The 25,734-nt window shown below is 37.8% G+C and overlaps 1 protein-coding gene across 1 annotated transcript in view; it reads right to left on the reverse strand.

Moving 5' to 3' along the window:
* Window positions 1-25,734, reverse strand: part of LOC131685689 (adipokinetic hormone/corazonin-related peptide receptor variant I-like) — a 357,691-nt gene that overhangs the window by 57,094 nt on the left and 274,863 nt on the right. The window contains exons 4-6 of the mRNA XM_058969579.1: window positions 22,173-22,374; window positions 21,073-21,226; window positions 20,742-20,938 (exon numbers count right to left, since the gene is read on the reverse strand). Coding sequence (XP_058825562.1) covers window positions 20,742-20,938; window positions 21,073-21,226; window positions 22,173-22,374 — 553 coding nt within the window. The remainder of the gene's footprint in view (window positions 1-20,741; window positions 20,939-21,072; window positions 21,227-22,172; window positions 22,375-25,734) is intronic.

Here is a 25,734-nt window from a genome sequence, read left to right on the forward strand (position 1 = left end):
CGGCGGGGGTCGTCCGCAGTAGTCTTCCTCAGTGCCCATAATGCAGTTCGGCGAGCTCGTGTAGCAATCCGGACCTCTGGGCACCACCAGTGCACCGCCTGTCGCAGAGGGTTCCCACTTGTCCTGGGAATGCAGGAAACGGCAGCCCGATTTAAGATGCCGGTGAGTTCGTCCGGGGTGTATGACTCCTTCCGATCTATTAGATCGTCAACGGTCTCCTCGTAGCGGGTCCAGTCTGCCCGATCGTAAAACCACCGTTTTCGGCGGGTTGTTGAAGGTGGCGTCTGATTGTATACAACCTGGATTGGGAAGTGATCGCTGTTACATGGTTCGGCAAGGACAGTCCACCCACATGATCCTGCTAGCGCTCCCGAGCAGATAGAGACGTCGATGGCGGATTCCGTCTGCCCACGGAGAAAAGTCGAACTGCCATCATTGAGAACCACGGCGTCGTTGTTTTCGACTACTTTGGCGATGTCGTTTCCTCTCCTGTTACAAGTACGTGAGCCCCACATGGTGTGGTGCCCGTTCACATCTCCCATGATGATGAATGGCATCTCAACTTACTCAATGAGCCGCTGAAGTTTGTTGCCCACATTCCGAGTACTGCCGGGGATATACAGGGATATAACAGTGCACTGAACTGGGTATTCGATCCTCCTGGCGACGGCTATCAGTTCGGTATCCAGAGATATCGGTTAGGATGGCACATCGACCCGGATGGCCAGACCTACTGTCTGGTAGAGGTTCTCTCCACTGGCGGCGTTCCACGAATACTGGTGTCCGAACCATGATGCTGGGTTCGTCTGATCCCGGATGTGCGTCTCCTGCAGCGCAGGTCACCCAGGCACCCTCGCAGACCATTTGTGTTCCACTGGATGGCCAGTGTTGTTGCTTTTATCGACGTAGCAGAAGAGTGCAGGAACCCATAACCTTCGACGGCGTTGTCGTGAATGTCTGTGGAAGATATACGAGCAGCAGATGGTTCCGGACTTAGTGTACCATACGACGAGCTTACCCGGGGAGAGGCCGGGTCTCCCGCACCAGCAGCCGCCGGGGGGCATCGCTAAAAGGCGGAACGTCCCCGGTCAGGGCCGGCACGGGGAAGCGGGCGCTCGTTTTGACGCCGGTCAGATTTTTATTCGAGCTGGTGTCATCTTCGGTGGGGGAGTTGATACTTTTATCTTGGTAACGATTAGTTTGCTGCTGCTGTTGGGTGGTAGTTTGTTTGCTGGGTGCTTCCATGCTATAAACATTTTCGCTGGCTGTACCTGTGAGCGAAAGTTTGCCGGCAGGTGGATTTCGATTGGGGTTAATTGTGTTGGAACTTACCCGGGTGATGCCCGGGCCTCCCGTACCAGCAGCCGCCGGGGGTGCATCGCTACTAAGCGGAACTGCCCCGGTCAGGGCCGGCACGGGGAAGTGGGTGTCGTGGTTGGTGGTGATGACAGATGTACTGAGGTCTGGATTGGTTGGTGTGGTACTCTTGTTGGATGGTTTGAATAGTACCGGGTGCCAAGAGCAACCAGGAACTGGACTAAGGTCTCGTCGAACTCGATGTTGTTGGTGCCTGTAGTCGTCCCGGCTGAGAATTCTTCCCGGTGGCCCGCCAGGTGCGGGGGAATCGGGAGATTGGAACCGGTTCTCGCTATTTTTGAACTGATTACTTCCTCTTCCCGTTCCAGGTGTCGATTTAGAGATTAAGCGGGAGGATCGCCTGCTCTGGGGCCCAGCAAGGTGCGGGGCGCTGGAGGCGGTCGTGGTTCCTGTCGTTTGGTGTTGTTGTGTTGGTGGATTTTCTGGTTTCCGGTCTGATTGGTCTGTGGTGAGTGATTGTGAATTGGTAAGAAGAATGCTAATTGGGGTATTAATGATACTTCCCTGTGGGGTTTTTTCAATGGTCCTGTGTCGACAGCCGCCGGGGGTGCATCGGACGTGTCCGGAACTTCCCCGGTCGGGGTCGACACAGGTAGGCTTTGTTTTATATTACGGTTGAATGTTATGTTATTTGTTGTCATCCCAATTAACATCCTGTTGTTAGTTCAGTTATATGGAAATATCGAGCGACACTTGGGGCACGGGGTTTGGTGGTGCTTCGGTGTCCGAGATGTTCCAAGTTCCGACTGATGAAGGGCTGTTGTTGCGGGAGCTCGATCGGGTTATCCTTTGTGTTTTGGGTGGAGTTGGGTCTGTGGTGCTTTTTATCGGGCTTCTAGATTTTTCCCCATCACCTGCTCGATTGCGATTTTTTTGCTGCTTGCGTTCGTCACGTAGTCTGGGGTCTCGCTGAGTCGCGCTGCTCGTACTGGCTTTGTTGGCGTTTTCCTGATCTCCCTTTGCTCCAGTGTGTTGGTTGGTTTTGCTCGTTACCTCATGTAGCTGTTGTTTGGCAATTTTGAGTTGGCGGAAAGCGTCCGTCAGGTGGTTTTTCAGACGTAGAATCTCGACGTCCCGGTCGTTTTCTGCCTTCAGTTTTGTTATTTCCTGCTTTAGTTTGGCGATGGTCCTTCTCGTCTCCTTTCGGGTCCGTGCTACTTCGAGCCTGTGCGGCGTAGCTGGGTCCTCTGCGAGTTTGGGCGATTAGCGCTTTTGCTTCAGGGAACGAAATATTCTTGGAGACTTTTAATTTAACGATGGCCTCTTCCTCCATATATTTGGGGCACGTTTTTGATTTAGTTGTGTGCTCGCCGTCACAATTTATGCACTTCGAGACGTTCTTACATGGGTTGTTTCGGTCGGATGAGTGTTTCTGACTGCAGTTTCCTCGTTGGGGCACACCCTAGTACCGTGCCCGTATTTACCACAATGGTAGCATAACATGGGGGAAGGGTAGTAGGGCCGGACACTAGTGCGTACTAGCCGAGATATATGTACTCGGGAAGAAAAGAACCGTTGAATGATATCACCGCTAGGGGGGTACTGCTTAAAACCCCGTCGTATAACTTGGTGATCCTACGAACCGATACAACTCTTTGGCCTTTTAGCTCCGTTAGAAGGTCGTCATTGGCCATGTCTTTGGTGTCGATGTCGTAGATCACACCATGAGTGATGTTGAGCGTGGGGTGAGAGACCACCTCAACCTCTTGACCGTCGATTAACTTTTTCATGCTCAGCAGGGCGTAATATGCCTTTTTCGAGGTCGTTCTTAGGACATACCGAGCTCCTCTGCCCTCCTTCGTGGCCGAAACTACTTTTGTCGGATCGCATCCTAGTACGCCCTGTACCGATTTCAAAATCGTGAACGGGTTTGTAGTCAGTCGGGCGTCGGACTCACCGTCCGATGATATAGCTCTCAAAAGCAGAGTCTGTTTATTGATTATGTCACCTGAATTTAGGTACTCAGGCAACGTGCGGCTTAAAGGAGGGGCGTTGTTCCCCTGTTCAGGGGGAAGGGGGGGATCCCCCATTGGGTTGGAGGGTGCCTGTGCCTCGTAGGGTGGACACTTTGGGAAAACAACGCAAAATACTACACTACCCCGTCACCGATGCGCGTAGTGGAGACGGACGGTTGTTTTTACTCTCCGATGCGCGTAGAGGAGACGGATGGTTGTTCAGAGTTCGAAAATTGTTGTTTTGGTGGAGGCGCGTTGGCGCCCAATTCCTTCGGCGTCTGAGCTCCTGGTATCGGTAGTGACGAAAAGAAACGATTTTGTTTATGCTAAAAAAAATCAAGTAGTCTTTGCACTGACGACGACACACTGGATCTAACACTCGCGGAAACGGGCCGAACGAAAGAAGGGTACTATATTACCCTGGTGGCTGAAGCCGAACTTCGGGATGTACACCGGTGGCTGAGACCGAGCAAAAGTTTTGGTTTCTAAACGCGGAGCTTGTGTTGATGACAACCACCGGCTCCGAGTGATTGAACCTAACTGAAGATTATTTCAGCTGAAAGTATGATTGTGGGAAAAATAAAAAGTTACAATTTTCACTCAGTGCTTCATACCTACATACCTTCATATCTACATTTTTCATCCGACTTTTGTGACCATTGGATTAAAATTTATGCAAAAAGATTATTTATCTAATAAGATTCTAAAAGAATTTTCTTCTGTCCTTGATTTATTATTAAAAATTTACTAGAAATGTGCATTTTTTAAAAAATGGTCGAACATTAGACTTTTTTACTTTGGTCGATTGTAATCAATGTAATAAATGTACATTTCTCGACAAACATACGATTACGGCTTAATAGCCAACTGTCAAAATTCTCTTTGAAAGGAAATTCCGGACAAACCGTTACTCGCTAAACGCAGTTCATAGCAGTTAATGCAAGAGAAAACGTTTTTTCTTTTGTTTACTATAAAGAGAATTTTGACAGTTGGCTTTTAAGCCGTAATCATATGTTTGTCGAGATTTGATCTACGCATATTAGACATGTTCGGAAAGGACACATCAATACCTTTCGAACTGTTTCGATCGGATCCTATTTGAACAAGATATTGACAAATAACTAAAATAGTGCCCAAAACACCTTTTTCAAAGAAATCTTGAAAATGCTTCTTTGAAAAAAAGGACTTGGTTTTCGTATTCAGCGATCCAAAATTAAATGAGGAAACACCTTTCCTCTTAGCTTATCGCGATTACCTTAAAATTGTTAAAATCTGTCACATTAGATTCTGAAAATATGAAAAATTATTTTTCTGTAATAAAAAATAGAGCAAAAACAAAAAATCGGAAGCAAAAGAATTTTTTTTAAGCTCGAACTTCTTTGAAAGAGAAATAGAGTATTATTTTCGTATTCAGCGACCCAAAATTAATCTAGAAAGCACTTTTTCTCGTAACTTCATTTTTCTTGTAAACTAGTCTAATCTTATTTAAGACCAAAAGAGATATGTGAAAAACAGAGCAATTTTCACTCGGTGCCTAATAACATCACCAGTTTTTGTCGGATTTTCGTGATCTTAGGCTTAAAATTCACGTGAGAAGTTTGCTTGTCGCATAAGATTTTAAAAGATTTTTTTTGCTGATTTATTTTTTTATGAAAAATCAACTAAAAATTAGTAATTTTACCAAACACTACTTTTTTTGACTTTGGTTGCTCTTAACCCTAAATTATTGATATTTTATCCTAGCATGTTATACATTTTTGGAATGGGCACATCAATACCTTTCGAATGGTGAGTCGTTTGTGGTAATCGGAAGATTTTTTCCTGAGATATTGACCAAAAACTGCAAAAAGTGCTTAAAAGCACCTTTTTTAAAAAAAAATCACAAAAACGGTTCTTTGAAAAAGAAAATGAATATGATTTTCTTGCTCAGCGACCCAAAATTGACTTAGAAAACATCTTTTTTCTTAACTTCATGCAATTAACCCAAAATTTGTAAACTAGTGTAACGAATAAAAACAATAACTTTTCTGGGGAATGGGGCATTCTGGCTTTCGGGGGAATGGTATACAACCGTTCATTTCATCAACAAATCACGTGTGTTATTGCATTCAGCAACTCATTGTTTATTTTTTTTTTATTTCAGAAAATGTAATTTAGATGAAAAAAATCAATTTCAGCAATTTTGTATTAATTTCAATAAAATAATGATTGCTATGTTTATTGAAAAAAATAAATAACACATTTTATTTGTTGAATCCCATCCACAATTTTATTGAATATAAAAATCTTTTTTCTGTGTGTACATGGGTATAAAAACAAAATTTCCAAAGCGTTCCCTGAAGCTAAAAACACCCGGCCTCGGCATTTTCCAAACTTGTCGGCTCCGGTGTTTTGCCGAAGTATGAAAGCACTGAAATTAAAAATTAAGTCCAACTGCGACCCCTAAACGGCTGTTACGATCAACGTGCTGCATTTTTTTTCAACAAGCATTATTCCATGTCAAACTTGGAGTGAGGTTTTCATTACATTTGGTTGCTGTGTGACATTGTGATGAAGATTGATAGACATAAATGGTACACAATCAACATACTGAACCGAATTTTCTTGATTTCCAGGTCATTTTCTATGAACATGGGGAGACTTCATCAGGTTTTAGCTAAACCTGCATGAATATCTAAGAAAAGTTTTCAATCCCATAGCTGGAAAATGTCATGGTTATGACCAGTCATCTGGTGACTGGTGGCATGTTTGCTCGTGACATGTACAAGTTGCGGATTCTTTCGACATGTGACACAAGCGCGTGTACTATGTACACGATACATTTTCCCCGTGACATGTCATAAAATTTGCACAAGTTTCAAAATCAAACTGGTTTCTCAAGCAGCTGTACATTTACTGCACTGTGACATGTATGTTAATTTGCGAACGGTCGCGACAATAGAAAAACAGGTTTGCTTGTTATGTCACATATCGACAGAGAACCGGTATTGAAAATGGGTAAAATATTGAATACCGTGCTTTGGCGGATAATTGGAAATATAGAAAATGAGATAATAGACCTTTCTCGTCAAAAAATTTTATATGCAGAACAGCTTCCGTTTTCATCGCTGGATCGATTCTGAATACTGTCACGTTAATTTGGTGTCTCTAACTATTGAAAAAATCAAAAATTCTTCGAACTGCCCATTTTACTCTGTATTCCCCTGTCCTATTTTACCTTGATTCTCCATACTTTTACACCATTTGGATGAACTTCCAGTGGGGAATATGAAATAAAGTTACGGCGGGTAGCCTATAACAAAGTTCCAGTAGCCTACCGCTCGCCGGCATCCATTTTAATCTGGCTATTCGCCGTTTCGTTTACTGGGTATGAACTCCAAGAGTTCATTCGAATTTGTCAAAAACTTTGTTTTGACGTAGATGAACCCCAAAACAGTGTTGCAGAATATACCGATTTGTCGATATTTAAACCGATTTTTAATTTCAATACCAATAAAGTTACTAAAAATACCGATTTCTTTTTTCTTACCAAAAAATAACGATTTTCATATAATAAGATCAATTAATATTACGTATGTGCCTTTTTAGAAAATGTATTCTCCTTTCCACATCAAATCATCCGGAAATTGATTCAGCAATCTGCCAGGTTACTATCAAAACTTCAAATGAAGCTCAACAACCGATTCTGAAATCGATTGAGCTCAGTAGGTTTGATTACATAACATTAGAATGATCTATAATTTAAAATCAATAATTTGCAGTTGCAGGTAACTTTTGGTTAGCATACATCTTCACACCGATATATACCTTATTTTTATTTAGAACTATACCGATATTAGATTTGTTCCAGTACCAGTAGAAAGTGGAAGTACTCCGGAGCGAACAGAGAGAAAATCGTTCCTATGTTCGCTTTTTTCTTCTTCCGTTAGCAAACTGGAGTAAAAAGCAAGTTTTTTTGCTTCTGTTTGCTCCGGAGCAACTTCTGTGTACTAGAACAAACCTATTATACAAAACCATCTGACAACGCTGCTTTAAAGTGAAAAGTGCTCTTCAAACATCGAGGACATCTTTTTTGTTTTTTCCTGTTTTCTCTACCTATCTGATAATGTATTTCCACGGCTTACATATACTTTCTGTGAGCCGTGATGTATTTCATCCTGCCAAGGAATCCAAAAACATCAGCTGTCTCCCGTTTCCTGAGAGTTCGCCGACCAGTTTTGCTTTCAAGCTGAAGAAAAAACTACAGTTTAACTTCACCAGGCACAATCATCAGATGCAGGAAAATATTAACCCAGAATGGTTTCGTGTTACCGTCCAGTGCGAGAAACATTTCACAAATGATAATCGTGTATGCCTAAAACGTTTGTATTTGTGCGGTTCTGCAAATTCGGTTTTTGCGGAATAATTCGACCAAGGGCTATGATGTAGCAGCGGTGGAGAGTAAGTCCAATCATACGGCTTCATCCCACCCCGGGAGCAGATGAGCGCTAGCGAATGTTCTCAGGCGGTTGGAGTTCTAGGAGGGAACGACTGGTAACTTTAAGGTAAATTGTTTGGAGTCATTTGTGTTTTATTACAACTATTGACGGACGTTTCATTGCAGGGTATATATGAAGCCGAAAACACCCACAACAATGGGGTAACTAACATAAAGCTCGCCGGTGATAACGTGATAGTCGCACGGCTGAGTGGACGAATCGATTTTCTGAGACTGGAAACGTACACGCAAGGTTGTCAGATCGATTGGGGATTTACGTCTGCATATGGGCGAAGTAAGTTCTATGTTTCAAGCAATTTTTTTTAGCTCACCTAGGGCGCAGAACAGACAGATTTTACTTCTTTTAAAATACTGCATATTCTAAGTCATTTAATTTTCAGTATGTAATGAGTATGTCATCAAGTGCTTTAATTCTTATTCTTTTTTAGCCCACGAACGCACCGGTTCGGCAGGAAGCATTAGTTTATTTCCGCTATCCGCCGGCTCAAATCCGTCCACAGCGTTGCCAGCTCAACATCACGTATCCGAGGAGTATCATGGAGTTTCACCAGCAGAGTCACCGGTGACATGTTAGGAAGTGGCGGGCGGTACAGTCATGACTGGCAGCCAGGGCCACACTGTTAAAGTGTTCCGGCTGGGGTAGCGTTGAGGGATTTTGTCGCCGCTCACGGTACATTTCTATTTCTTCTCACTGATGTGTAAATACATTTGCTGCACCCGCTTCTAGTGAATACATTTGAGCAGATATCACAAATGGATCCGAAAAAGTTATTTCTTCGGGAGAAACGCTTCTCACATATCTCGAATTCCCGAAGTCCTGGTGAAATTATGGTTGATATAACAAATTCTGCCTGTTTCCCATCATTCTGCTTGATATATTCCTGTCTATGATAGGCTACTAGTATATTGCGTCTGAAAATATCTAAATCGTTAGTAAAGAAACACTTGACACTAGCGACGATAGTCACCCGTATGAATGCTTGCAGATAGGCTAAAATGTTGTGGATAAAATCTTTGTCGCATACGGCGCATTTGCATGGAGCATTTTAAAAAAAAAAGTTCTTGAAAAATGCTGTACCCTCTACATCACATCCCTATCTTTGAATTAAACAGTCTGATTCCGTCAGCAGCGTCGCGTTTATGAATTAGTAATTTTTTTATAGTTCCATGGATGAAATATACAGACTAATGTTAATACTGAGCAAAATTAGATTAGAAGCTATACGGTTACGTTACAATGTCTTAGTTAATATCTTCCTTGGGAATTTGGTGTGATTCTTTGTTGAAAGGAAGATTCCTTTACCGGATTAATAGTCAAATCAATAGATTTCTGTGGGATTATGAAATTATTCAATTACATAAAATTAAAAACTTTTTCTTGGTTTCATCTTGTTTCATTAATTTGAGCCGTTGAAGCAGTTTGTTAAAACGTCCCTTATCAAACTCGTGCTTATCGCATAGCGCGAATTTCAAAATGTCGAACACTATAGTTTCAAATTTGATTAATAGTGATCTCAGCAGAATTTCGCAATGGTCATCAAGAAATAAGTTGGCCATAAATGTTAATAAAACTTATGCACTGTTTATTAACACTCACCATAATCGAGAATACCAACAACCTACGTTGATACTCAACGACATCCCTGTTGTATTTGTTGATAATGCTGTCAGCTTGGGTATTACAATCCAGTCCAATTTAGATTGGGACAAGCACATATTGGGACAGTGTGGAAAAATTTATGCCTGTCTCCGAACAATACGTACCACTGCTTCATTTCTTAATTTAAGCATGAAGATTAAATTGTTTAAAAGCTTGATTCTACCCCATTTTATATCCTGCGACTTTCTGTTAACAGAAGCTTCTGCGCATTCCCTATCGAGACTGCGAGTTGCCTTAAACGCTTGCGTGCGATTTGTCTTCAACCTCAACAGATATTCCCGCGTCTCCCACTTACATCGTCGGTTGATCGGTTGTTCGTTTGAAAAGTTCGCAGAAACGAGATGCTGTCAATTTATTTTTAAGCTTACGACCGTAAAAGAACCGGGTTATCTCATCGACAAATTGCAGCCTCTCAGAAGCTCGAGAACCAGAAAATTCACGATTCCCCGTCATCGTACTTCTAAATATGGAAGTTCCTTTTTTGTTAGAGGTGTGTCATACTGGAATCATTTGCCAAATTATATAGCTTTTGAACAATCTGCAGCTACCTTTAAGAGAAAATGTATTGTGCACTATAATTCAATTTAATTTAATTTAATTAATTAGCTATATTCCAAACCTGATATTTTAAAAACTTGACTTTCGATTGTATTCTTAAATTTTTTGTTGCGCAAGTTCTACAGACAAGCATATATATTGTAACATTTAGAAAGACATTTGTCTTAAGTTGCATAATATTGATAAATAAATAAAAATAATAATAGTCAGAGCATGTAGTTCAGCATGTTAAGTTCGTCGCCGTGTCACGTAAGCAAAACCTCGAGTCCTAAGTTATTTTTCAAAGATTTACAATCTGGTACCAAATTCGATAATGATACCGGTGGGAATACCGTGTTGGAATCGTAATTCGGTACTAGGGCGCAACTACCAAAACGTGGAATCTTTCAATCAGAACGCGATCCAACGCTTTCCGGAACGAATCCGTTGGATAGTTTTTGCTGGATGAGTGCTTCCTCGATGTAATCGGCTACTACTGATTCGTAAAGTGTTACATTACCCTTACTGGGCACCTGCAATGATGGCACCTAACCCATTAGGTTTACGTCGAAATATGTATAACTCGAATTTTCCACTCACGTAAATATAGATGGTGCGATGGAATGTTTTCTTGGGGGGCATTACCGCATCGAGTTAGTTTTACAGATTTAAATAATTTTTTCAAGACCTTATAATAGTAATGGGACATTGCAAGATTGACAGTTTAGCGAGCTTGTTTACATGGTCTTAGAATATAAAAGCAATTCGAACCAAGCTTTGTTCTGGGTGAAATCAAAAATTTTCTAAGTCCATGTAAACAAACTCTCTGAACTGTCAGAAATGTGAGGTTATACATTTTCATGCAATGTTCTATAGCAAACTGTCAAAGATACACTCTCGAGTTCATTTGTGACGTCACCGTAAAGTAATGAACTTAGTATCGCGATTCACCACTTCATTTGCAGTGTTGCCGATAAAACAAACTGAAATTTGCAAAACAGTGCTGCCGAAACAGGTATTTCGAGTCTCACCATTCTTGATTTAGTGAAAATATTACTCAACATTCTTACAATTTTCAATTTTCAAAAAATCATTAAAAAATCAGGGAAGGTCCTAAAAATCTCATTTTACCGTGAATGGTCTTAAAAATATGATATCTTTCGATCAAAAATGAGAAAAATAGGGGTTAGGTCGGACAAGAAAGGTCTATTGTATTTCTTTCAACTTTTCACAGATAATCTTTTTTCCTTTTTTATTTCGCCTATGTTAGTCACATTTTCTTTTTTTACATTTTAACGACATTCATTTAGCTAGAGATTACTGGGTAGGGAAAGTTATGAAAATTAGAGCCATAGTACTCAAGTGAGAGCAAAGATGTGAAGTAAACAGGTCGGAAAACTAGAAGTCGCAGGGTCATTAGAACCGGCTTAATATCGTGCGGGCTTAATCTTTGTCTTCTGTTAATGAGGGTCGAGCTTAGGCAGAATAACTACGAATCACCCGAGTTCACTAACATGTGTCCTGGTAATGATAGACGTGTCCATCTTTACCGTGACAACCGACCGGTAAAGATGGAATGCCGGCTCCGACAGCATAAGTCATTTAATTGACTTGACACTTGTCCGGACATGCCGCAGACTCAGGTGATTCGCATTTAATGCCAAAAGATCCTGACTCCAGCGCTGCAGAAGACAAAAAGCTAAGTAACCGGGAAACTCTAAGCTTGTTCATTGACCCTACTCCACGCTTTTCTAAACTTTCTTACTTCAAATCCTTGCTCTCCCTTGAGTACTATGGCTCTTAATATTTGAAAAATACTTCACCTTCCAGTCCCTTGCTAATTATATGTTCAAACTAATTGAATTTATATATATACAGGGTGTTTGGTTCATGGTTAAGAATCTCTCGGGGGGTGATAGACTGCCATATTTGGAGAAAAAAATTGTTCTACACATACCATCAAATCTCAACCGTTACAGAGTTATTGAACTTTTAGTGTAAAAAACTTATTTGTCTTAAAATACCTTTAACTTTAAAAGTATACTTTGTATTTTAAATGTTTTAGTTCCATTCGAAAGGTGAGAAAATTTCGCATTGAGTGATGCCCTCACATGTTTCAGCTAATGAGCTTAAATAGCCTTTTCAAAGTAATTTATTGAAAATTAAACAATTTCAGACGATTTTTCGTTCATTTCTTGAAAATCCTAATAGTTAACCTCATCATTTTAATAATTCAGATTGTTAGTCTTGATGAGCTGCTTAATTTGTTCTTTGACATGATACACTTACCTTTTCCTATTTTCATGATTTTGAATTATTCAACTTGGATATTTTTATGTTATTTTCACTAGTACCAGCTCTAATTGGAAAATTACGGCACCTATTGTACTTTTTTTTCTTTTTATTCGAAAGCCAGGAAAATTTTACAGTGAAAAATGTATTAATACCTTTCAGTTAAGTGAATTTAGTATTCTTTTAAAAGTAAATTAGTTTAAAGTTAGTGCTATTATTAGCATTTTCGTTAATTTTCTTAAAATAGTAAATAATAAACATCACCATTATTATCATGGAAATAATGCATCTCAGCAAGCTCTACAGTTCTTTCTTTGACTCCATTCAATTATCTCTTTTGGTTTCGACGCAAAATCGTTTTTATCACATCGTTTCATATGCAAAAATAATGATTTCGAACCCACTACATTTGTGGCGAGCTCATGCTGTGTTAACTATTAAATAGCAGCAAAATGAAAAGAGATGTAGACAAAGTGTCAAATTAAAAGTTATAGAGAACATTAAGGGGTATCAAATGAACAATAGTAACGATAAATTTTGTTGATTAATAATTAGAATAATTAAAAAACTCTTCAAAAAAACACAAATTTTGAGTTATTTCGTTAGTAAAAAATAATTTAGTACACTTAACTAAAAGACATTTGTACATACATTGATAGGAAATTTTCTCAGCTTTCCAATGAAATCTTGTAAATAATGATATAAAGCATATTTTTTAGATTAGAGTCTTTTAAGCACTTGCAAGTCGGTTACGGGAAAAGTATAGTAATGAAATTACTAAGAAATGAGAAGAGATAGAAATATGACGTCCAAGAACAAATTATGAATCGTCCCAAAACTCAACTTTTGGATACTGGATATTGCTATAATCATACTTCATTATTTCGAGAAAATTAGCAAAAACCTCCTCAAAAACACTAACTTTTAACTACTTTACAGTTAAAAGGTAATTAAAACTAATTACTTAAAAGATATGAGAACACCATTTAATAGGAAATTTTCTCACCTTTCAAATGGAACTGAAACATTTAAAATACAAAGTATACTTTTAAAGTTGATTTTAAGATTTTAAGACAAATAAGTTTTTTACACAAAAAGTTCAATAACTCTGTAACGGTTGAGATTTGATGGTATGTGTAGAACAATTTTTTTCTCCAAATATGGCAGTCTATCACCCCCGAGAGATTCTTAACCATGAACCAAACACCCTGTATATATATATACAGGGTGTTTGGTTCATGGTTAAGAATCTCTCGGGGGGTGATAGACTGCCATATTTGGAGAAAAAAATTGTTCTACACATACCATCAAATCTCAACCGTTACAGAGTTATTGAACTTTTTGTGTAAAAAACTTATTTGTCTTAAAATACCTCTAACTTTAAAAGTATTCTTTGTATTTTAAATGTTTCAGTTCCATTCGAAAGGTGAGAAAATTTACTATTGAATGATGTTCTCATATCTTTTAATTAATTAGTTTTAATTACCTTTTAGCTGTAAAGTAGTTAAAAGTTAGTGTTTTTGAGGAGGTTTTTGCTAATTTTCTCGAAATAATGAAGCATGATTATAGCAATATCTATTATCCAAAAGTTGGATTTTCAGACGATTCATAATTTGTTCTTGGACGTCATATTTCTATCTCTCCTCATTTCTTTGTAATTTCATTACTATACTTTTCCTGTAACCGACTTGCAAGTGCTTAAAAGACTCTAATCTAAAAAATATGCTTTATATCGTTATTTACAAGATTTCATTGGAAAGCTGAGAAAATGTCCTATCGGTGTATGTACAAATATCTTTTAGTTAAGTGTACTAAATGATTTTTTACTAACGAAATAACTCAAAATTTGTGTTTTTGGAGAGTTTTTTAATTATTCTCATTATTAATCAACCAAATTTTGTTGTTACTATTGTTCATTTGATGCCCCTTAATGTTCTCTATAACTTTTTATTTGACACTTTGTCTATATCTCTTTTAATTTTGCTGCTATTTAATAGTTAACACAGCATGACCCCGCCACAAATGTAGTGTATTCGAAATCGTTATTTTTGCATATGAAACGATGTGATAAAAACGATTTTGCGTCGAAACCAAAAGAGATAATTGAATGGAGTCAAAGAAAGAACTGTAGAACTTGCTGAGATGCATTATTTCCATGATAATAATGGTGATGTTTATTATTTACTATTTTAAGAAAATTAACGAAAATGCTAATAATAGCACCAACTTTAAACTAATTTACTATTAAAAGAATACTAAATTCACTTAACTGAAAGGTATTAATACTTTTTCCACTGTAAAATTTTCCTGGCTTTCGAATAAAAATGAAAAAAAGTACAATAAGTGCCATAATTTTTCAATTAGAGCTGGTACTAGTGGAAATGAGATAAAAATATCCATGTTGAATAACCCAAAATCATTAAAATAAGAAAAGGTAAGTGTATCATGTCAAAGAACGAATCAAGCAGCACACCAAGACTAACAATCTGAATTATTAAAAGGATGAGGTTAACTATTAGGATTTTCAAGAAATGAACGAAAAATCGTTCAAAATTGTTTAATTTTCAATTATTTACTATGAAAAGGCTACTTAAACCCATTATCTGAAACTTGTGATGGCATCACTCAATGCGAAATTTTCTCACCTTTCGAATGGAACTAAAACATTTAAAATACAAAGTATACTTTTAAAGTTAGAGGTATTTTAAGACAAATAAGTTTTTTACACAAAAAGTTCAATAACTCTGTAACGGTTGAGATTTGATAGTATGTGTAGAACAATTTTTTTCTCCAAATATGGCAGTCTATCACCCCCCGAGAGATTCTTAACCATGAACCAAACACCCTGTATATATATATATATATATATATATATATATATATATATATATATATATATATATATATATATATATATATATATATATATATATATATATATATATATATATATATATATATATATATATATATATATATATATATATATATATATATATATATATATATATATATATATATAAATATATATATATATATATATATATATATATATATATATATATATATATATATATATATATATATATATATATATATATATATATATATATATATATATATATATATATATATATATATATATATATATATATATATATATATATATATATCGTCTACCATTTCACTTATCTGCCATTGCACGGTAATTAAACGATCAGGCATAAGATACAGGTCAAACTAGCAAACCAAGACAAAATGTTCATCTTTGTACAGGTTCGTAAACTTTGCGACTGGTATCGGCTTGCGTTCGACAGGTAGGGGAATTATGGCTAAAATCGACACCTTAAGCTTAACACTTTTTCTAAGTTGCCACAAAACCAATAAAATTATAATTTTTATGCAGAATTCTTCTTCAGAAAATTCTTAACAAGACTAAATTTTTTCAGCGCTTCGAAAAATTATTTTAATTAAAAATTATTGGTTGTAAAACTTGGAAAACAAAATGACTTTTTGTAGGCACTGCGGGTAAAACCGCCACCCCATAGGGGTAAGATCGACACCCCCTTTATATTATTTTCTCTCCACTTTATTGGAATCTTTATCTTTATTAAAAATGAGATATATGCGTGATTAATAAAGTGTGAGTATGTATGATGCAAATATGTGCTTTTTATTGCTTCATCATGTAGTGAGGGGATGAAAGTTCGAAAGCGTAGTACTATAAATAAGAGTATTTTATGCTATAGGATTCAGTGTCATTTTATTTCGTAAGAGAAGATTTGCAAGCGTTCTACGTTCTGCTAATTGGATTCATTCACTTATAAGTGACACACAAACTTCTTAGTAAAACTATATTTTTCAGATTTGATTTTTCGGACTCTGATCATCAACGATCGATTTGATGAGCTTTTTGCAGAAATAGCAAAAGCTTCGATAGAATCAGATAAGCAAAAATTCCAATTTTTGATTTTTAAAGAGACGTACAAGAAATAAGCACAATAAAAGTATTTATGTGTATTTCTGCTAATACTATAGTGTTCTAATAGGCTAATTGAAGTGTCACAAAGATCCCCAGCATTTTGCAATGAATCCCAAGTATACACAACCATCTTAACAGCGTGTCGGTTTTACCCCAACAGCGCACATTTTTTTATAAAAGCAATTAAAAATATTGAATTTATCAAACTCGTCTTCAATGCACTTAGTTGATCATAGGAAAGGCCGATAATAATAGGTACTGAAAATGTGGTGATTTGAAAAGCTTTTGTTCGGTTAAAACCTTAAAATCTACCAACGAAATTTAACATCCATACGAGTATGAACGCTGCTGTCGTTTGTTTTGTTTATTTTTATGACATTCGGCGCACTAACGTAAATCCAAGTTTTCTTCAAATGCTCTACATCAGAGCTTGAAAAAGTTGACATCGCTGCGTGAAGTTGAAAGAAAACAAAATTCAATTCATGCCCGCCTCGATGAATGAAATTTTTGAGTCGTTTCCCTCGTCATTCGTTCTCCCGACACAGCGCATTCAGGTTCGGACATGTTTGGTTTCAGAAGCAAACTGAATTTTGTTTCTATTCTACCTATTAGAGATGGGCGAAACAGTTCACTTCGAAGAACCATTCCCGACTGAACAGCTCTATAAAAAGAACTAGTTCAGATGAACCGTTCTTCCGTTCAGCTGATATTTTACTTGTATCTAGCGAATGTCTCCCAAAACATTCGATTCTTGGAGAGGAACCAAACAGATGCTGCCCAAACTATTATCTGTATGCTTAACAAGTTCATCAAGGGTGGCGATTTCTTCATTATGTATAACTAGAGAAATAGAGAATGAGATGAGTCGTTCGCTTATGAGTCGTTCTTCGCCGGTTTTATTCTGGGAGAGCACAGAGAGCGGTTTGTGGGACGGCAAGTCAGTTCATTTTCATTCGTTCGCCTAAAAATCGGTCCGAGAAATTCGCTAAACGGCTTTGGGTCATATTCAGTTCATTCGCTTTGAAGAGAATTGAGAACTACCGTTCTTTTAAAAAAAAACTTCCGTTCGCTCATTCTCTTCAAAGAACCAGTTCACTTCAACCGTTCGCGAACGAATTGCTCATCTCTACTACCTATGAGAAGGATTATTGAGCAAAATTGCACCAGATAGAGATTACGTCTGTCTTCAAACTCTCCACATAATAACAAATGAATGCTTTGGTTGGTGAAGGAATTTATATTTCCTCTGCACTCAAGCATTCGATTCTGCATGAAATTTCAGTCAGTCGAAAAGTAAATGAATGAGGGAGGCGGTGAATCTGAATGTCGGTTTCGGAAGAGGTAAGCAGAAATAGGTAAATGATTTTGAAATTTAGCGGCACTGCTCTACATAAACGTACTAATAATAATGTGTCATTATGAAATGAATACAAATTTGATTTCTAGGAAAAGTTTTGGGGTGTCGGTTTTACCCACAGTGTCGATTTTTCCCACAATTCCCCTAAATTATCCTCATGATCAGTCTCAAGACAAATGGCGCATTTAGATTCCATGATATGTCACGAGACCAACCATCGAGGCTTAGAAGCTAACCAGTTTGAGATATGAAACATTTTCAACAAAGTATGAATGTACGGGCGGCTGGACAGGTCGCGAAAAATGTACACAGGTTCCAACTATGTTCAATCCTTCCAAAGTCATTGAGATATAATGTGTAAAGATATTGTGCGTATTCATGGTTTTTTGCAGAATTTTTAATTTACTTTTTCAAAAGTTATAAGTTTATCTGTGATCAACCGCAGTGGGGAAACTTGACCAAGAGAATTTATAAAAAAATCAGAACAAAAAATAATGACATAAAACCGACTGTAATCCTTTTTTCCATATTTTCGAGATCCTGAGGTAGCAGTAAAAATATAAAAGGGTTGCATTTCATAAATTTCGACTGTTTTTAATGCATTTCAATTTTAATTTAATTTTTAATTTTAATTACAGAGAACGGAAAATTCTGCGCTGAAAAAAGTTATGGTATTTTTTATAAAAAAAGTAAATTAAAAACGTAAATTACAAAAAAACTTTCTTTTATTTTTTAATTTATTGTCAACAGAAGCCTAAAGAAAAAGACTTTAAATATTATTCAATATTTTTCCTTGGCCTAAAAAAATTTAGTTAATATATATTGTTATCCACAAAAGAGAAATTTGCAAGGGGTGAATCGCTAAGAACAATGTGCCATACACACTATATCAGCTATGATAACACGATATAAAAATGCGATTCACAGTGATATCACAATCATTTCACGCTTTATCACAATGTGTGGCACACTGAGGCACACTTCTGACCACTCATTTTTTCGAATACTGGTATCACTGCAGTTGTCATAGCAACTCGTATTTTTGTTTTGTCATGATTATTGTTGTTGTAATTCTGCAAAGTGAAATTCAGCCCGAAGCCGTTGTAACTGCAACTACAATTCGTCGCGGGATAACTGTTAGTTAAACATTGCATTAAACCACTTGAAATCAAAGGATGAGGTATAAAAAATTGTAAGTAATCCCGCCTATCTAAACAAATATTTTTTTTATAACATTTGTAGACCCCACTCGAAGGCGAATATAGAACGAACAACCTGCAAGTCAGTAATGTCGTGAGTAGAGAAATGCTCTGCAGTTGGTCCTTAGCAAAACGAAACGGCGGAACGATCCGTGGTATAGAGACGGACATGCAGATTGTGGTTTGCGACAGGAAACGCCGCTGGCAGAGCACTGTTTAGTGAAAGCGAACTTTTTACATCGGCAAGATTATTTTAATTAAACAAAACCAAGAACGATACGATTTTTTGTAACTATTCATTTCAATTGCGTACTACCGAAAACTTATGAGAATACAAATATTCCAAATTGCGCAAGACTGAAAGGCCTTAAAAAGATTGTTTTCAATGGGACTCCACTATGGAGATGAATGGTTTATGTGGTATGCGACATTAATTATCTGAAGCTATCAACTCTAGCGAATTCTCATGGAGTCAAGCACCATAAACCCTTAAAAAGATCATGAATATGGTCAGTTATAAATTTTGCAACCATGAAAACAGCATAAAATGGTCTCAATAAATCATAGATACACCAAAATATGATTTTTACGAGGGATTTGCCGGACCATGGCGATATTGTTTTCATGGGTTCATTCCATTACAAACACTATCAAAATACCATATAATGGGAATGAATTTGGACCATGAGCATGGGGGTGTTATGGGCTTATCGTTTGCTCGGGAATGTAGCTACTCTTTTTCGCACCATATTTCAAACATCGGCTTCAACAGGTGTCTTTTTTCGAGACAATTATACCACCAGATGCATTTAATATCTGCTTTGAAATGAACGTCTTCGTCAAATTATCGGTGAATAAACTAAATAAACTGTCATCGACAGTTGTTCTACACACAAGTGTTGCCAAATGCTGGCAAAATCATTGAACGTTGTGGCACATCGCGGCACACTGTGGCACAGGCTATCACACCCTTTGTTTGCAAGCACAACTCGGTTTGTTCTAAGCGACCCACCCCTTGGAAATTTGTTTTAAACCACAATTGCACGGTAAGTGCTTATAAATAAATTAGTTATGGAATTTGTGTTTCGACTTAGTCTCATCTGAATTGGACATTAACTTGGTGACAGGACTAAGCTATCGCCGGATTGACGTTAGCTCCAAAAACACAAAAACACTATTTATGTTTCTGAGACAAACTCCTGCGCGATGTCTCGCAAGAAAAGGAACATGGCATAGTGCATATTACTTTGGCTTGGCTTAATCGCTGCTTTTCTTGCGAGATATGATACAGGACTAGGCGTTTGCTCAGAAACACAAATAGTACTTTCGTTTTTTAACTCCAGTGCTAGTCCTGTCACTTAGTTAGTGTAAGATTCTGATGAGACGAAGTCGAAACGCAAATTCCATAACTAATTAACTTCAAACGTGTTTTTAAAGCTCATACTAACTAACAGTCAAAACTGTGTTCTATTATAATCAAAAAATACTGAGATGTACTAATTGTCAAGATATCAACAGTTATTTCAACAAAACCATTCTTTCGTTTAATTACGAGCTTTTCATAAGTTATTCGCGTTTCACCATCAAGAGCTATCAACAATCAACTGTTCATCGTTGTAAATATGAAAAAAATATAATTCGAAACAAATCCCGGCTTAATGATGATGATGATGCATTGAGGAAGGTTGTTTAAGCAAAGCAAACTCACATGGATTAAAATCTCCATTTCCACGAAAAAAATACTTGCTTTTCGCTCGTATATAGAACACGAGTGCACTATTTCGAAGCTCACTATTACTGTATTTTAGTGAACCGTATTTCATTACGACAGTTTTATTCTGTTGGCAAAACAAACAAAAAACTAAAACCCACTACAAACCTCACCTGTGGATCTCCGCTGGGCCGCATTCGGCGTCTGCAGACCGTTCGGTGTGTTTCGCCTCTGGCACGGCCACCGACATTTCATCGCATAGGAACCATAGACCAGCGGATTCATGCATGAGTTCGAAACAGCCATCAGAAACAATCCATCCTGGATGGCACCGTCCACCTTGAGGGCACTCTCGCGGTCAAACATGTACCTGTGTATCGGAATAAACGCGTTGTAGAGAATAAATTAAATTTATTAATCCCAAACCATCGGAGGAGTGCCGAATAGCTTTCATCATAAACTGCTCCGGGGCCGGCCTCTGCCGAGAGAGAGTGAGCTGCTTACCACAGTGTCATGACCACGTACGGCGTCCAGCACCAGACGAAGACGACCACGATGGTGATGGTGAGCCGGAGCGTTCTCTGCCGGGCCCGTTCGATGTGGGTCAGATCGTTGCAGCGCAGTCGCATCCCCGGCTGGTGGCTGGTGTCACTTGTTTCTGATGGCGGAATTCCAAATTTGTCGGTGAAACGCGTGAAACGAAACGGAAATTGTACAGAAATTAATCAAGCGCACGTGAATCGGATCGACGCTGGTGGCGATAGTACATTCCGGGGTTTCTCAAATTGCTTTCGATGATGCTGCTTTCAGCGATAGCAGATTGAGATATTCAGTATTCACGACTCGGTTCCGGGCTTCGGGGGGGTTTCGCCCCATAAATGCAATTATTTTCGCCGAATGAAGTTTGAATGCTCAAAATGATTTGCGTTGATTTGCTTCCAGCCAGCCATTCGTGATTGCTCGCAGGTTATGAATACTAATAAATATATTTTGATAAATATTCTAATCAATTGTATTTGCTTTCTCGAACAAGGTAGACACAATCACAATCCAGATTGGAAAATGTTCTTTTCAGAGATGATAACTGGTTCGAGCAAACATTAACTCAAGACATTTCCATGTCAGAAGTCTAAGCATTGATGTACACAACAAGTACTTTTTGGTCAAATTAGTTTCTCCGTGTACAGGATGAAGGCAACACTAGTACAATTAACACTAAACAATATTTTTAATTTGACATATTCACTTAAAATGTTAACATGAAAGAACTGCTACTTCTGAACAATTCTGATCAGTGTTTCACGACAAACGAATGAACTTAGTCACTTCTAAAGAATAAAAGTTCACCAACCATGTGCAAACGGTAAATTGAATATAAAACCGGGACTAACTAGGCGGAAAACAATTATTTTTTCCATTGACCCATTTGATGGTATTAAAATTGAATGAAAAAATCGTTTTCGATATTTTTCCCGGCAAACCTAGCGGCGTTTGATCCCGGTGTCCAGTTCACTGATATTCGTTCAATATAATAAATATAACGCGCGTAGCCACTGGCTACACATTTTTCACAGTCATGGCCTGCTGTATCACACACCACTTACCTTTTTCCCGTGATCGGTTCGATATTTCACAGAGGATAACCGTGTAGGCAGCACTGATTATCATCAGCGGCATGAAGTACATCGCTATCACGCAGAACAGATTATACGCAGTTTCCATTCCGGGGGTGTGGAAGAATCCGAACGTCACACACTGCGTGAAACCGGGCACCTGCGGATGCTGTTGAACTCGGAATATAATACTCTGGAACGAGGGGGGGGAGGAGGAGAGACAAAGAAAGAAAGTTTAGGATTCTCTTATTCTGGTGGGCGGTCAGTGTGATAAGGGCTGTTGTATTGAATGTAGCTTCTTTCAGCTAGGAGTGATATATAATGGCAGAAAACCTTTCAGGTAGGCAATGTTTCTACGAATCTGTTTGTTGCTTTCTAAGACAACGCATTGACACTGTTTTCATGTTGTTCCCATAATAAATTGATGTAGTAAACAGGAAACTGATATGTTACGCTAACTATTCTTAGATTGTTTTGTTATCTCAAACGTAATAATATTAGATTGAATAGATGTTGATCCGGTATGCATTAATTACGTCTTAGGATCGAAAAAATCGAGTTTTCTACTGCGTATATCAGCGGTTCTCAACCTTCTCCGTACCACAGACCCTTTAGAAATTGCCCCGGGTTGCTGCGGACCCCCACGGATAAACATCGATTTTGTATGCTATCAATATGTTATTTTCAGTTTGTTAGGAAACAAGACTTGAAATTCCAATCTGCACTCGGAAAATAAATTTTTCTTCGCGGACCCCAGGTTGAGAACCACTGGCGTATATGAATAGGTAAGCTATCCAAAGGTATATCACAACCAGTGCTGTCTTTACGAATTAGCATGCCGGGCTACAAAAAAAGCGGACCGAACTTTGGCATTACGAAAAGATGGGTCGGTAATGTCTTGATTCGTGCATGCTGTTAATATCGTTTAGGAACGCAGCATTTGTATTTTTTTTCTGTTTCGCGTCTTCATTGTAATATCGGAACATTTAGCTCGAACGAGGTGGAAAATTTCAAGTTACAGGATCTCAATATGCTTGTGATTATACCAATAAGGACCATTTATAAACTCTGCCACGCTATTAGGAGGAAGAGATATGAATAATTGTGACATAAATGGAAGGGGATGTGCTTTGACGCAATTGGCCGTTTTACGCACGATTGCGCCATGTATATAGTAAATTCCATAGAACATGAACACTTTTGCTAGTAGCGGCATAAAAGTGCTACTACAAAATGAAGGAAAAACTAAAAGAATTTGATTCGTATTAGACCAAGGGGAAAAATAACGTAGTAATATGACAGAGAATTAGTTAGTATTGGGTAATCTTTGCGTGACATAATTTTTTAATGTTCCACCATACCACTTTTAAACTCATTGTTTACGGACCATTTTACATTGTCGACAACACTCCCGACAGCCGGCTGTCCGGAGTTCAAGTTGTTTTCGATGAAACAATCTCAATAAACGATTAGCCAAAGTTTAAACGCCTAGAAGATTTACGTGTCCTACAGTCAATAAACTATGTAGCCTCAGTCGCATCGCTTGCTTGAAGCGAATCCTGACTAACAACCCACCCACTACCCAATCCGTAGTACTTATGAGAGTGTCACTGAGTCGGGGCCTTCCGTTAAGTAAGTACCACATCAACACTTCCTTTCTCATCCCAAGTTACAGTAAAAATGGTCGTGGCTCACAATGGTGGCTCTCAGGCGAAACTCTCGCTTGGACTGGATCAATTGTTACTCCCAAACAATGCTCCTCAAGTAGTCTGGCTGGAAATGAGAGTCATCAGTCTGCAATCTACGAAGTATACCGTGCTTACGCAACGCAACGCAATGAAAAGATGGGTCGGTAATGTCACAGACATAACCGGAGTGAAGTAGAATACACGTTAGCCTGGTAATTCGAATGCAACAATTGTTACTATTTTCGGAAATGTTGTATTATCGTCGGATAAATTGGATGATCAAGAAAGTTATCATACAAGAGGCTATAGAAAATGTTTCATTATTTCCCATTGCCAAAAACTATATAAAACTCCAATGTTTGTAGATTTTCATAAATTCCGGATTAACCAATCTAATAATGCTGCATTCAAATTCACAGGCTAAAATGGATTCTATTACATTTCTTATAAAAGAAATGTATAGAATTCGCTCAAACTTTCAAGAGTTTTTCCGAGGCCCGGAGGGCCGAGCCTTAAATACCAATCGATTCAGCTCGACGATTTGGGACAATGTCTGTGTGTGTGTCTCTGTGTATGTACACGGGTACAAATCCGTTCCTCTAAATGAGAAAACTGACTCATGATTTTCGGAATATAGTGTTTTTTCATGTTATGAAAATACACCATGAATTATGTGCATCATATCATGAACTATTTGTTTGTAACGCAATATATGCGTTACTCCTGCTTCGTCGACGAGTATAATTTCAGGCGTTTTAATGACGGTTATGATTCCAGGTATCATGAACTAAATTTCTGAAAATTGAACTCTTATTGAAATTATAATCATTTTTATCATAATTTTACTAAAATTGGTAAAATTAAAAACCTCTCTCGTTTACTATTATTAGGACAACTATGGTGAGTGCGGATCTTACTGGCAATATGCCCCCAACTAACAGCTTTTGAGATCCACTTTAACTCCTGCACCGCCAGAATAGGATTGAAATAATCCGAATACTGTTGCTCTTTTTGCTCCTTTGAATGGTTCAGGAACTTCAGGTTTATCTATTTCCTATTTGGTATCAAAACTATTTCTTATCTTCTAAATATCACAAAACACCATGAGGTTCCGAATTCACGATAATTTTGCCCATGCTCAAAACATGCTTACTAGTGAGCTTCTTTAAAACGGGATAATATTGGCCATTATATTAGATAGTCAAAAAAGTTTTAAGGGTCTTTGTCATGTGAAATGAACATGGGATTTCCAATGCCCTGAACAACTTTTTTCAACCAAGTATTCGCTGTTATGTTCGACTACCTTAATAACTTCTTAAAACAAATGAATTTCTACTATAAATGATAAAATTCCTGATCAAATTATTGCTTCAAGTGAGTTTTGAAGTTATTCATGGAGATTTTTTTCATCGAGTATATACAAACGATAGTTTGATGGCACTGTATCCGGGATATAGGCAGGATACAACAGTTCTTCCCAACAAAAGTCCTTCAGTTTGTTTCGGGTAGTGATTGAAAAAATGATAGCCCATAGAAGTCTGCAAAATAAACGCATATTTTATAATATAATCATATTTTTCCCAGAAAAACCAAAAATTTTTAGTTAATGCATATTTGAGCGCCCGAAAATAAAAGTCGGAAGAACAGAACATGCTTCGTAAAACCCGTTTCAATTATATTAGAATGTAAAAGTCGTATATAAACTTCAAGCGTAAAAATCGCACAGGAGTTCTTGGATGAAAGAGTCGCATAATAAGAACCTCCAGTATAAAAATCGGACAAAAATATAGCCGGTTTATACAAAGTATTTGTTTTAAACGACTTTTACCGTTGAAAGCAAGTTTATGCGGATTTTACAAAGTAAG

Source organism: Topomyia yanbarensis, chromosome 2 (assembly GCF_030247195.1).
Source record: "Topomyia yanbarensis strain Yona2022 chromosome 2, ASM3024719v1, whole genome shotgun sequence".
Classification (NCBI taxonomy): Eukaryota; Metazoa; Arthropoda; class Insecta; order Diptera; family Culicidae; genus Topomyia; species Topomyia yanbarensis.